Source organism: Vicia villosa, unplaced genomic scaffold (assembly GCF_029867415.1).
Source record: "Vicia villosa cultivar HV-30 ecotype Madison, WI unplaced genomic scaffold, Vvil1.0 ctg.001336F_1_1, whole genome shotgun sequence".
NCBI classification, from domain to species: Eukaryota; Viridiplantae; Streptophyta; class Magnoliopsida; order Fabales; family Fabaceae; genus Vicia; species Vicia villosa.
Window position 1 is genome coordinate 328,150 of NW_026705579.1, and position 15,634 is coordinate 343,783.

The 15,634-nt window shown below is 31.9% G+C and overlaps 1 protein-coding gene across 1 annotated transcript; it reads left to right on the forward strand.

Moving 5' to 3' along the window:
- Positions 1-8,837: 8,837 nt before the first annotated feature.
- LOC131634701 (uncharacterized) lies at positions 8,838-11,391 on the forward strand. Its single transcript, XM_058905333.1, has 13 exons — positions 8,838-8,975; positions 9,059-9,139; positions 9,300-9,303; positions 9,406-9,496; positions 9,574-9,701; positions 9,789-9,879; positions 9,956-10,112; positions 10,203-10,282; positions 10,384-10,579; positions 10,661-10,831; positions 10,928-10,969; positions 11,052-11,111; positions 11,227-11,391. The coding sequence occupies exons 1-13, from the start codon at positions 8,838-8,840 to the stop codon at positions 11,389-11,391; spliced, it is 1,404 nt and encodes a 467-aa protein (XP_058761316.1).
- The last annotated feature ends 4,243 nt before the right edge of the window (positions 11,392-15,634 follow it).

A 15,634-nucleotide genomic window follows, 5' to 3' on the forward strand; every position in this document is an offset into this window, starting at 1 on the left:
GGATTTTGGCTAGGCTGAAAGGAATTCAAGAGAGCATCCATCTTCGCCAGGACACTCGTGGCCTCATCCGGATTGAGAAGAAGCTGCAACAGGATCTTCATAATATCCTAAAACAAGAGGAACTAATGTGGTTCCAACGGTCGAGATCTAAGTGGCTAACTGATGGTGATCGGAATACTAGATATTACCACCTCAAAACTGTGAACCGGAGAAGGAAAAATAATATAACGATGCTCCAGGATAATGAAGGTAGGTGGGTTGAAGAGCTAAAGGTGTTAGTTACTGATTACTATAAGGAGCTTTTCAAGATAGGAAGTCTTTGTGGCAATTGGTTTCAATCCAAATACACGTATCCAGCTGTTATTGAAGATGAGTTAAAGAAGCTAGAAGATATGGTTACTGATACTGAGATTAAGCAAGCTGTTTATGCCATGCAGCCTTGGAAGGCACCGGGACCGGACGGATTCCCGGCAGGATTTTACCAAAAATATTGGAACATTGTTGGGAAGAATGTCTGTGACTTTGTGAAAAAGGTGTGGGAGAAGCCCGATACCATTGCTCAAGTGAACCAAACAAACATTTGCTTGATTCCTAAGATTGAGAAACCGGTGTTAGTTTCACAATTTTGTCCAATCTCGCTGTGTAATAATTTGTACAAGGTTGTCAGTAAGATTATTGTGAGTAGACTTAAGAAGCACATGGATACTCTCATCTCCCCTTACCAAACAGGTTTCGTTCCAGGCAGAATCATTCATGAAAACATTATAATTGCTAGAGAGGCTATGCATTCAATGGAGAGGATGAAAGGAAAAAGTGGTTGCTTTGCTATAAAGGTAGATCTATCTAAAGCATATGACAAGCTAAGATGGGAGTTTATCTGGCATATGATGCAAGAAGCTAAGATTCCTAGAAAGCTATGTAATATTATCATGCATGCCATTATGAGTGTCGAGACTAACGTGAATTGGCATGGTGCTCAAAATGAATTCTTTCGTCCTCAGAGGGGGATTCGTCAAGGGGATCCTTTGTCCCCATACCTTTTTGTTTTATGTATGGACAAGCTGTCTCACCTCATTGAAGAGGAAGTTGAAGCTGGGAGATGGAAAAGTCTAAAGCTTGGCAAGCAAGGAATGAAGATATCGCACTTAATGTTTGCAGACGACCTTCTTTTATTTGGTGAGGCAACAAAGCGACAAATTCAGTGTGTCATGCAAACCTTAAATACGTTTTGCAATATGTCGGGGCAAGAAGTTAGTGAAGCCAAAATGAGCATCCTATTCTCGAAGAATGTTTCGCGAAGTGTGCAACAGAAGATTGTTGTGGCCTCTAAATTCAGGCATACAAGATCCTTTGGTAATTACCTTGGAGTTCCATTGCATGGTAAGAAATTAAAGGCAAAATATTTCCAATACATTTTAGACCAAATAGTGGGTAAGCTCCATAGCTGGAAGAGAGATAACTTATCACTTGCCGGGAGAATCACTCAGGCTAAAAGTGTCATAGAAGCTACCCCTCTATATCCAATGATGACAAATAGACTCCCTAGAAGTTGCATTGATGATATTCAAAAATTACAAAGACAGTTTGTATGGGGTGATAGCGAGGATAAAAGGAGAGTTCACGCTGTTGCATGGGATGTGGTAACTACTCCAAAGAACCATGGAGGTGTGGGCCTGAGGAAGCTAGATACGATTAATGATGCTTGCATGATGAAATTGGGATGGAAAATTTTTACCAATGCTAAAGATTTGTGGTGTCAAGTTTTATGTAAGAAGTACAACATTTTAGATGATCATGACTGGTCCAAAGTTAAAGCTACTGATTCTAGTCTGTGGAAAGAAATTACCCGTACGTTTCCACTTTTGCAAAACACGGGCAGGTGGATTGTTGGTGATGGAAAACAGATTAGGGCGTGGGAAGACAATTGGTTGGGCAAGGAGTTTTGTTTAAATAATGATGATGATGTCCATAATCCCGTGAACCTTCGAGGAGCCAAAGTGTGTGATCTAGTTAATGATAGAGGAGAATGGAACTTTCCTATCTTGTGTGACTGGCTACCGCAGCGGTGGATTGATAGGATTCGGTCGTGTGTTCCTCCGGGAACGACCAATTTTACTGACCAATTTTGTTTTGCAGGTACTACTGAAGATTCCTTTTCTTTTAAAGCTATGTATCTTGAGCTGGAGGAAGATACTGAACAAGTGGAAGATAGGGACTGGAGAACGGTATGGAAAGCTGCCATACCTGAACCGTGCCGCTCATTTCTTTGGCTGCTGAAGCATGATAGACTGCTAACGAACTTCAGTAAACATAAAAAAGGACTGGGCAATGCAGAGTGTCTTCTCTGTGGAAACGTTTGTGAGACAACGATACATGTGTTGCGTGACTGCCCAGAGTGCAATAAGATCTGGAAACAAATGGTGCCAAGTGATATTATGGTGCAATTCTTCACGCTTGATCTGCAGGACTGGATTCATTTGAATTTAAATTACCGTAGCTCCGTGACCAAGGGGTGGATAGAAGTTTGGAGTATTGCTTGCCATATGTTATGGTAGTGGCGAAACTCGGAAGAACATGATAATGGCTTTGAGAGACCATTCAATCCCATCTGCCATATCATGTGAAGAAAGCAGAATTATGATGAAGCTATCATGAATAACAAACACCATCAGGAAGGAGAGAACATAAGTGGGCTCATGGGATGGAAACCGCCTATTTGCGGTATGTGGAAGCTGAACACTGATGGAGCGTGTAAGGCAAATAATGAAGTTGGTTGCGGTGGGATTATTAGAGGTCATAATGGGGATTGGAGGGGGAGTTTCTCAAAATATCTGGGGGTTTGTTCGGCTCTGCAGGCTGAATTTTGGGGAGTAGCTGAAGGTTTGCGACTCACGTTATCTTTGGGCCTCAGCAAGGTGGAAGTTAATAGTGGTTCCAAAACAGTGGTGCAAGCAATAGAGGAAGGGGCCACTGGCGATTTAGATTGCATCCCTCTTTTGCGTCAGATTAAAGACCTAGTCACAATGCATGAGTTGGTGATTATTTCATATGCTCATAGATCAACTAATATGTGTGCGGACGCGCTAGCTAACAAAGCTTGTTTAGAGAAAAGTGATTCTATTCACCGAATAGCTCCTGACCTGCTCCGTCCTCTAATGGCAGCAGACTCGTTAGGAATTGGTAGTTTTTTCTTTGATTATGTGTAGTTGTGTTTTCTTTTGGGCTTAGGCCCTCCATACTATCAAAAAAATAATAATAATAATTGCATTAAACTATTATGGCATTTTCTTCAAATAATTTCAAACACGAATTTTTTTATTGTATTTTAACTATTTATAATATCAATATCATTATTTTGTTTTTTTTTTTTAATTTAAGATACAATGTTTTTTATGTGATATATACAAGTTTGAAATATATAATATTAATGTAAAACAATTTCGATAAAAATATTTTTTTTATCTTTTAAATATATGTATTTCTTTTGAAAATAATAAACTTTTTTAATAAAAAAACTTTCTTTTTCTTATTTACATTTTGAAAACAAAAGTGTTCATACCACAAAGTATTCGTGAGAATGCACGAGTAACCATACCAGAATTCGTACAAATTCACGGGTTATTACTATAAATTCTAATTTTTTTATGTGACATTAAGTTTTATAATTTCATTTTAAGGTCTTATATTCTTTCTTTTACAATTTTATTTTTAGTTTTTCAATTTTAACTAGACACAATGCAATTTTAGTTCATAAAGAATTTAAGTTTTACTAATGACAAATTCGGCTTTGGCTAATATGCATAAGGATTTTCCTTATGCACCATGCATAAGTCTACATAAGCCATTAGATCATATTTTTAATCTAGTATTGAGTATTGAGTAGTGAGTATTGAGTATTGAGTAATAACAATTGATGTCTAGAATTTGATCCAAGGATCCATAATAATCTATGCATGGTGCATAGATTTTTATCTATGCACGGTAACTGCACCCGACAAATCCTATTTTTACTTTCAATATGTTTTTTATTTCTACAAATGTGCGAACATTTATACAATTATTTTAACTAGGCCTTATTTATATATAGGAACAATTATACGATTGATTCAAATATTTTTATTTATGGAATAATATATTTCATTTGCAAATTGATTTTAATCGATTAATATTAACGGGAACATGAAGTTAGTGATCAAAATATTGAATATTAACGGGAATATTAAATTACTGATCAAAATATTGAATATTAACGGGAACATGAAGTTACTGATCAAGATATTAAATAATAACGGAAACATGAATTTACTAATAACGAGAATATGAAGTTACTGATAAAAATATTGAATATCAACAAGAACATGAAGTTACTGATTTTTTTTTTGAATATCAACAAGAACATGAAGTTACTGATCAAAATATTAATATTAGCGGAAACATGAAGTTACTAATCAAAATATTGAATATTAACATTAACATGAAGTTACTAATAAAAAATATTTAATATTAACAGGAACATGAAGTTACTGATCAAAATACTAATATTAACGGGAATATGAAATTACTGCTCAAAATATTAAATAATAGCATAAACATGAATTTACTAATAACAGGAACATGAAACTACAAACAAAAATATTGAATATTAACATAAACATGAAGTTACTAATGAAAATATTAATATTAGGCGAAATATTAATAATGTCAAAACAAAACAAAATATAATATTTATCATTTTTATAAAATGATAAAAGATATTGTAGATTCAAATCCTAATTTCTTATTTTTTTAAAACACGGGTACTGATAATTAATAAACGTATTTATAAAACGTAATATTAATTCAAATATTAATATATTATTAACTCATTTAAGTGTATTTCTATTTATGTTATAATATATATAGTAACGGGAACATGAAGTTAGTGATCAAAGTAATTAATACTAACAGAAATATTAAATAACTTATCAAAATATTGAACATTAACGGGAACATGAAGTTACTGATCAAAATATTGAATAATAACAGAAACATGAATTTACTAATAACGGTAACATGAAGTTACTGATAAACATATTGAATATTAACAGGAACATGAAATTATTGATCAAAATATTAATATTAGCGAAAACATGAAGTTACCAATCAAAATATTAAATATTAACAGGAACATGAAGTTACTGATAGAAATATTGAAAATTAACAGGAACATGAAGTTACTGATCAAAATATTAATATTAACGGGAACATGAAATTACTGATCAAAATATTGAGTAATAATAGGAACATGAAATTACATATCGAAATATTGAATATTAAAAAAAACATAAAGTTACTTATCAAAATATTGTATATTAACGGGAACATGAAGATATTGATCAAACTGTTGAATATTAACGGGAACATCACGTTCGGAAAATTGACCATGATAGTGTTGAACACCTCCCTCCATTGTCGTACTCACCAACAAACAGAAAATTCCCAACAAAACAAAATGAACTCATATTTGGTCCGGTTCTTATTGAGACTTCGGTTATATGGGCCTTTCAATAAATAGCTCATTCATTTTAGGGGTTATAATCTATACATTTTCTTTACACATATTATTTCTCAATAGAATCTCTACATTTCTTAAATGCATCCTTGGATGTATTATTCAATCTAAAACAATATAAACTTTATTTTTTTAATGACTTTTTATTTTCAATATTAAAAAATTTTAATATTAGTATTTTTATAACATTTTCCATTTTAACCCAAATTTAATCTTTTACTAATACCTTTTATTTTTCTCAATTCAAATGCGCGAAAACGACGGGTACTCGTGCGAATGCACGGGTATCACACTAGTTATTTTTAAACTTTTTCAGCGGCATCTTTTTGAATAAGTTTTTTACTATAAATTATGTAATATTAAAAGTTGAATAGTTAGACCATATCTTTTTTTAACAGTTATAAAAAAATTTACAATTAAAAAGATTATATTTTAAGTAAAAACTAGTGGAATACCCGTGCATTCGCATGCGGTGTGGTAGGCTAATTTACTTTAGATGGTTTATTTTATATAGAAAATTAAATAGGATAATTAATTAAAAGTTATATGAAAAAATAAATAGGAATATATGAAAGAAGATTGATACGTATATTGGTTTCCAAAATATAATAAAATTAAAATAATTTTTTTAAAAGAGATAATAAATCGGTCCCTATTATTTTTTCAATATATAAAATATTCGAATCATTATTTATATATATATATATATATATATATATATATATATATATATATATATATATATATATATATATATATATATATATTAATTCGAGATGTAGTTATTGAACGAGTGTAACTCGTGGTGTAACTCTTCGGGTGTAATTTGATCCCTCCTCATATATATATATATATATATATATATATATATATATATATATATATATATATATATATATATATATATATATATATATTAAATATTATTTTTATTTTAAAATTATTGTCAAAAATATTTACACCAATAGTAAAGTTGTTCTATTATTATTCAATATTTTTATCAGTAACTTTATGTTACCGTTATTATTCAATATTTTGATTAGTAAATTTATGTTCCCGTTATTATTAAATATTTTGATTAGTAACCTCATGTTCACGTTAATATTCAATATTTTTGATTAGTAATTTAATATTTACGTTAATATTAAATATTTTGATCAGTAATTTCATGTTCCCGTTAATATTAAATATTTTGATCAGTAATTTCATGTTCCCGTTAATATTTAATATTTTGATTAGTAACTTCATGTTTCTGTTAATATTCAATAGTTTGATCAATAATTTCATGTTCCCGTTAATATTCAATATTTTAATTGGTAGCTTCATGTTTCCATTAATATTCAATAGTTTGAGCAACAACTTTATATTTCCGTTAATATTCAATATTTTTATCATTAACTTTATGCGAAACAATTGCACGGGTACCGCTGTATTATATGCAATTTTTTAAAATATTGTATCTTAAATTAAAATAATGCCAAAACAAAGCTATTATTAACATAAATAATTAAAAAATAACACATTTCTCCTATTTTGATTCATACATTATTTTAAATATATTTACTTTTATTTTCTCTAATTGTAAAAAAAATAAAATAACATGCGGGTTTGCACGAATTCTGGTATGGTTACCTGTGCATTTAGACGGTACTGATGTGTTACCGTATGTTGGCACGAGTACAGGTGTAGTAGACACACTTTTGTTTTCAAAATGTAATAAAAATGTAAATAAGGAAAGTATATACCCGTGTTAAGGAAAGTATATATACAATATTTTTGTTTTGGTGATCATAAAATAATTCAGAATTCTTTATATTAGCATATAATTATAATGTTATTTAACTCAGATATTACTTATGTATGTTCGTCTAGTATTTTTTACTTAAAAATATTTGTATAATTGATTTCTATATTACTAACATAAATAATTGTAAAAAATAACACATTTTTCCCGTGCTACATTTAAGTAAATTTATTTTTAAACTTCAAAAAATTTGAAAAACTCTTTAATAGCGGTAATTAATATATATATATATATATATATATATATATATATATATATATATATATATATATATATATATATATATATATATATATATATATATATATATATATCAATCTTTGTTAGTAAAATATTTTTGTATTTTTTTTACATAATATTGTAAGATGTAAATGCAATTTGAATATATATAATTTTATTATGAGGAGGGATATATTTACTCCAGGAGTAAGTTATTGTAACTTACTCCACATTTTGACCATTAATTCTTTTCAATCTAATGTTTAAATTTAATAAGAAATAATTTTTCTCACCATATTTAATTACTTATTATTTTTAACCATTAGATTAAAAAGAATAAACGGTCAAGATGTGGAGTAAGTTACAATAACTTACTCTTGGAGTAAATATAACCCTCTTCTATATATATATATATATATATATATATATATATATATATATATATATATAATACATAATTTTTAAATGAAAGTTTAAAAAACAATTGAATTTTTTAAGAGTGAAGACCCATTTTGGTCCCTCACAAATATTACACGAGTCAAATTAGTCCCTCACAAAAAAATTGACCCAATCCCTCACAAATATTACACGAGTCAAATTAGTCCCTCACAAAAAAATTGACCCAACTTAATCCCTTACGAAATTTAACCGGATCATATTAGTCCTTCTGTTAATATTTTTCTCAAATCGGTTTTTTTCTACTTCTAAATCGGTTCTTTTCATACTTTTAAACCATGACTGCACTGACACGTTGGATTTTTTTACTTTTTATTTTTTAAATACTAAATTCATTTTTATTTTTAATCTCATTTTTAAACCGTTATCAATAAATAATATCAAAAAAGTCAAAATTATTTCTTATAAAGTAATTTTTAAATAAGTAATTTTCATGATTTCTACTAATATTAACAAATCTATCATATAAGAAAAGTCTACCATTTGAGACTTTCTTAGGCTATCCACATCAGCAACTCTTCTATGGTTGATCCACATCAGCTTTGGTGGTTACTACAGAATTTTTGATCCTTCAACTGCATGGTGGGCTGCGGCAGTTATTGTTGTGGAAGTTTCACCCTCACAGCTTCTCATGTTGCTGCAGTTATGTAAGGTCCATTATTCTGTGCCTGTCCATGTTCCAAACTGCACAATTGCAGTAATTATATGTTTAAATGGCTTGCCTATTTATCAGTGATTTCATTATTCTCTTTCCATGCTTGCTAACTTCTGCGGTTATCATTCAGTGCAGTGTGAATTTGCATTATCATGTCAAGGCCTGTTGAGAGAATAGCAGAGATCAATGATGGAAAAGAGCTTTGGAAGATTGTTGTTAGGATTCACCACAGATGGAAAGTTGTCTCCAACAATAAGGAACATTTTGAAATGATCTTTGTTGACAAATTGGTGATTACCCTGTTTATGTTTCAGTATGTTTATCATTTACCTATGTTTGTATAGTTTGAATCATTTTTTGGTTTCTGCTGCAGGGAGATGATATTCATGCTGTTGTTCCAGCACCTCATGTGTCGGTGTTCACCGAAAAATGCTTATTAGGGCATACTTATACTGTATCTAATTTTAAGGTGGTGCCTTATGTTCTGGCCTTCAGGGCATCGGGACACAAATATATGATAAAGTTTACTACTGAAACGTCTGTTCTTGATGAAGACAAACATGAGATACCCCCGAAATCGATTTTATTTACAAGTTTTTCCGACATCATAACAGGGAGGTTTGACAAACATGTTCTGATTCGTGAGTATGGTTTTTGGTTTTTTTATTATCTCATGTTTTGATGCATTTTAGCCGTGTGAAATTAATAAATTTATTTCAGATGTCGTTGGAATGGTGGATAGTATTGGTTATGCACAGACTGAGTCAGGTGCAAAGAAGCAGCAAATTAGCATGATGTTGCGTGATCACAGGTTTGTTTTTTTATACATTAGACTGCCTGATATATGAATCATGTTATATATCTTAATGTGTTGTGATCATGGTTTAGCAACAACATGTTGAACTGTACTCTGTGGGAATCATACGCGGATCAGTTCATCAGGTTTAACAAAGTTAGGGTTGCTGCATCACTCCCTACAGTTGTGTTGCTTCAGTATGCCAAAGTGAAGGAAGAAGGTTATTCCATGACTTATTTTTTAAATTAATACTAAAACTACAAAATTTGTGATAAATATATTGACAAGGTATAATTTGAATTTGCAGGAAAGTATCCTCTGTCTGTGACAAACACCTACAATGTGACCCTTTTATGTGTTGATGCTGATTTTCCGGTCATGAAAGACTTTATTGATAGGTATGTTGATAGTGTCATCCATTTTATGCAATTATTTTTTCCATGTATGAATTTGATAATGATCCATGCTATGCAGAATGCCTGAGGAGAGCAAGGTAACCCTGTCTGAACAACTTGGAGGGAATTCCCAATATTCCTCCCAAAGTTCTGAAAATCAACAGCTCACTCCTGTGCAAAAATTGTTCTCAAAGGCTGTTGTTTTGCCTATTGCTGAGATTATTCAACTTACGGATGTATGTCTTTCTATTTTCCTATATTATCATAATTATAACCTCATTGTTTAGTCTGTCACATGTTTCTGATTTTGGCGGCTATTTGTCCAGGTTACATTTTGTGCTGCTGTCGCTACAACAAAATTATTAGTAGCATCTCCGTTTGGATGGTTCTATCGTGCCTGTCATATGTGTCAATCTATAGCGCGTGGGGACATCCCCCCTTTAAGTGTGAAGCTGGTCATGAAACCATGGCTGAAGTCCTTAGGTTTTAGTTGTTCTCACCTAATAGATGTTGTTTCTGTCATGTTTTTGATGTTTCTATGTTGTCGGCTTTTTTAACGGAACTATTTCTTATGATGTTCAGGTATAAGATTGAAATTGAGGTTACTCACGGGGGCCAAAGCTGCAATTTTGTCTTCTGGAACAGAGAATGTGAAATGCTGTTGGGTTTATCTGCATCGCAACTTCGTAACACTATGATTCAGGTTATATTTATATTGTGCAGACGAATTAGAATGTACTTTCCAATACTCTGTGTACACTAATATGGCCAGTTGTTTAAATAGGCTGGAATTACTGATCCATTGGACTTTCCGTTAGCACTTGATCAGTTGTTGAAGTTGGAAATGGCTATGAAGGTTAAGTGGCATCCACGCTGGAAGAACTGTTCCGTCGTTATGATTATAAAAAATGATCCTATTATCCAGCAACTTAAGGAAAAATGGGGAACAGATGAGGTCAGCTCTAATAAACTGACATTTGTTTTATAAAAGAGGACTTCACATTATAACAATTTTTTGCCTGATTTTGTTTTTCTTTGGTAAATTCTCAAGGAACCTATTCCAATCCAAACTGTCGTACCTGAGACTCTGGAGGTAGAAATTTTAAACTGTGTATGCATTTTTTTGCTTTTCCTGTGATTATGTTATATTGAAAACTGTGTTTAACAATATATAGATTAAAGAGAGTGTTGATGAGGCTAAAACAGATGCCAATGAAGACTGTGAATTGGTTACAGTAACTCCCACTGCAACACACTTACCTACTTACATTTATATCAATTTTACTAACACTTACTGACTTACATTTATATCAATATTCCTAACTAATAGTCTTCATCGTGGCATTGCAGGACCTGGAAATTACATCTGAGCACAAGCCTGATGTTGTCACACCTAGTGGTAAGAGGCATCTTCCTGCTGCATCAAGTGAATCCATTGATTTGGACGGATTACATGATGGGGAACTGTCATCAAACAAGCTGAAGAAGATAATTAAAATGGAGAAGATTGATTAGATCTATTTTTATTTTGTGTGTGTTTTGCTTAGGTGTTTGTTATAAAAACTGAATGTTAGTTTCCTTTGCTTTTAATCATGTGTGTGATTTCATTTTCTGTAATAATTAGTGCATGAATACTGGCTATGTGCTTCTGTTATGTTCAATTTGATTTAAGAATTATCAATGGTTTGTGTGGCTTATTATATTCAAATGATTCAAATTGAACTACATATTATATATACTATTATTAATTATTTTGATTCTTTTTGATCATATATCAAACATTCCATTTGAACTATACCTCTTATAACGGGGTGCTGCTTTTTTATTATTTTTAATGTTAGTTACAATAATGATGTCGCAAAGAACGGTTTGTTTGGATTAGCAAAATCTAAGCTTTCTGTCATTTCATTGTAAACTAAAACATGGATTGCGCCTCACAAACAAACACCAGAACTTTTAACATTTGACTATGTTAACTATCAATAAATAATTTTATGTCTGATCTTAGTATAATGTTGATACAATATTATGGGACAGATTTCATTTTAACTAACAGCATATCAGAGCGGATTAATAGAATATAATAGGAGAACTTAAAAAATTTGTCCCGAAAACGATTATATATTAGATCTTCCAATGGTCACAATATTACTGTGTTACCATTTTGGATAAAGTGCTTACAAAATAACATGTAGCAGAATATATATAACACAATGTACCAAAATAACATTCCCAACATATAATATAACCATTAAAATTCAGGTATAGTACACGGTTTGCAAATAGCAGTAGTTTCTTCATTGTCTTTCAACCTTCACATAGATATACGGAGAGAATCGCAGCATACTCCAAGTTATTGTATCCCCATTACGCAGGTTAAGAAATTTGGCGAATTCGTACCATCCCAGGGCCATGTACTTTTCATATGGCTGGGGTATTCCTTTTCTGTTAGCTTTGTGAACCTGACAGGTAAAAATGTTCTTCGTCCTCACATCCAGCAGGTTGATTTCATCTTGAAAGCGACGGAGGCATCTTTTGGCAATTTCCTTAGGGAAATGCTGCATACAAGAAATAACGTAACTATTAACAATATATACTATTTACATTTTCAATAACATGATTCTCATATTCAAATTTCTCCTTACCATTACATTCTGCTGTGTAGATTTAGCATTTGTAACATGTGTGTTCCAGAAAAATTTTTGAGCCCCTGTAGAACTGTCTACAGTAATGTCTGTACCCACCTTTGCTTTTTTCACCACTTTACCCTTTTGTTTCTTACCCTCTTTTGATCCACTTGGTTCACCAACTTCAGAAACTTTGATTTCATTTGTGTCAATGTCTGTTGATTCCTCTTTTATCTTTACAGGTCCTGCATTGGGATTGCTTTTAACCCCTGCGCTATTTTGTGCGACAACATCAACATTCGACACAACATGACCCGGGGTGACATTGCGCTGTTTATTCCTGCGTTTTCTTTCCACCTTAGGATCGTACCCTGTTTCCTTTACTAAATCTTCTATGATTTCCATTGCCTGATCATCGCTGTTCCAACATCAAATATGGATTAAAAACAAACCGCATATGAAGCATTCTTTACTAAGCAATAGTCATATGCCGAGCAACGACGGGATATGAAATCCAACAATAAAAACCAACAATAGTCATTCAGTCACATTTGATTTCTTGACAAATACCACACATAATACAACATTGCACTATATTGATACTACACCCATCACTAAATGTTGTTAAGTGTTATTACCACACTACCATATTCTGTATACCGGTATACCCTATTTTGTACTGAAAAGCAAAGGTGAAATAAAATTATCTACTCATACCTGAAATCATTTTCATCATCAGAGGGAATACGCACAGAAGGACCACCGTGTGAAGATGCCATTGTCGGAACCCTAACCGCAGGCAGTTGCAATGCTAAACTTCTATTCAATGCAATAGGAAACAAGTACTTGGTACATGCAGAAAGTGGGTTAACTGTTCAGTTTCTATTTACTTATAATATTAGTTTTGACTTAAAGTCTTTTTAAAAGAGTAACACATCCATCAAATAAAATATTATAAATAACCTGTATAGATTAAATTAAATACATTTAACACACACAACAGTTATAAGGGAGGTGTTATACCCCAAAATTTGCCCGCATCTTTTTTCAAGAAAAACTCCAATCTGAAAATTAAGAGTCTCATATAATCATGGATTTTTATTTCAACAAATATCCTGACATATGAAATACTTAGTTTTTAGAATTTTTCTTATACAGTAATTTGGCTTGCAGTTGAATTTATTCTTACGCAAACGCCAAATACTGTTTATTACTTCACACATGCTATTTATTTATTTACAGATAAATAGTACTGACACAATTGGTGCAGAGTTAAATCTTTTTGCAGGCGCAGAATCAGGAAACTCAGACTGTACTGGTAACAAGTAGATTATTATTATCTTTTGTTTCCCACTAATTTTTGTACTATATTCCATTATTTTCAAAAATCTTTTCAAATCTCTTTTTCAAAAATCAAATCCTAACTTTATTCTCCACATCTCTCTTTTTCCCAACACTATCATACACTTTCTTTCAAATCTTACTTCCACTCAAATTTTCCTTTTGTACGGAATCACATCATTCCCCAACGTCTCTATCCTTCTTTCCATTCTATAAATACCTCCCATTTTCTTCCATAAAATCTCACATCAAATTCTAATTCATCTCTCAAATTTCCACTTCATAATCCATCCTTTCTTCTTCCCCGACAAAATGGCGAAGCGGTGGGAAACGTGTTTTCTTATGGTCATCACCATTGCTACGGTGATCATGTCTTTCTTCTGTCTACATAGCCCGGAACACTGTGGACCTGGGATGCTTATGCTCCCAATCATCTACATGTTACTATTTGTAGCATGGGTTATCAATCGTCATTCTTAAAATTTGCCGTATTTCTTATTTCTTAAATGTACCGTTTATTCGTCGTACTGTTCAATATAGTATGTAATATTTGTACTGTCAGTATTAAATGTTGTACTATTTGTCATAATATTGCTTAATTACTCAGATAATATTTTATGTGTTTTCTGCCAGTCAATTATTCATTTTTCTGTGCATTAAATGATTTTCAGGGTTATTATCGGTAATTTTGCCCGCATACAGTAAATATTAGTTATTTATTATGTCTGTGTTTTTTAACAAGTCATGTAAATAAACTTTCATTTTTCACATAAAACAAAAAGCAAAAACAACAAAAAAAGAAAATTAACTTTGACTGTTGATTTTTCACTCTAACTGCTACGTCAATATCTGAACAGTCAGTCGACAGCCAAACTGCTGGCAGTACAATTCTCAGTGTTTTGTACCATCAATCAAATCAATCATTCACAATTCAAAATTCCAAGATTTTTGTTCTAGAAGTCTTCTGAATATCACGCGATTAGCAGAGACTCAACACTGCACAAAAATCAGGTACGCTTAACTGTCTCCTACATAAACAGTCCCTGACTAGGGTTTTTCTTGTTTTTACAGGAGAAACAAGTTTTTGAGAGCTCAAATGGATTTCATGCACATCCATATATCTCAAAGTACCATCATAAAAATTTTCAAACTTCAATTCACTCAGACGCACCGTCAGCAGCTCAAACAGTCAACAGACGACCCGTTTGACCAAAAAAGTCAACAGACAGTCAAAAATGAAATTTTTTGTCAAAGTCCATATTTTGTCAAAGGATTCATCATTTGATCATTGGATGATCATAATTCATCAAGGAAAGATCGAAAATCAACAAAACCCTAAGATTCAAAATTAGGGTTTTTGCCTGAAAAGTCAACTCAACTTTGACTGATCATAACTCTCTCATCCTTCATCCAAAAAATTCAAACCAAAGCTCATTTTGAAGGAAATTCAATTATCTTTCAAATGCCATTGATCCCATGGTCATTGCATTCACCATTTGAAAAATATGACCAAAGACATTACATGTCATTTTCAAAGTCAACAAAAAGACACTTTTTTCAAAAGGACACACAAGGAGCATCAACAATCATTTTGACATGAGACCAAAGACATTGGTTAGAGGACTCTTTGAGGTTTCCAAAAAGTGCAAGATCTCCTTCATATGACAAAAATTTAGGTATTTACACCTTGTTGAAGTTGGCTAAATTTTGGGAAAATGCATGAAATCAACATTGCTCAAAAATGTATTTTTTCCAAATGGGGCCAAGTTTTCATGGTTCAAACATCTTTG

Bases quoted from the DNA above. Each gene is read 5' to 3' on its own strand.
- LOC131634701 (XM_058905333.1), top strand. From the start codon at position 8,838: ATGTCAAGGCCTGTTGAGAGAATAGCAGAGATCAATGATGGAAAAGAG. The intron at 10,113-10,202 runs GTATGTCTTTCT...CTATTTGTCCAG, and splicing joins AGATTATTCAACTTACGGAT to GTTACATTTTGTGCTGCTGT. The intron at 10,970-11,051 runs GTAGAAATTTTA...AACAATATATAG, and splicing joins TCGTACCTGAGACTCTGGAG to ATTAAAGAGAGTGTTGATGA.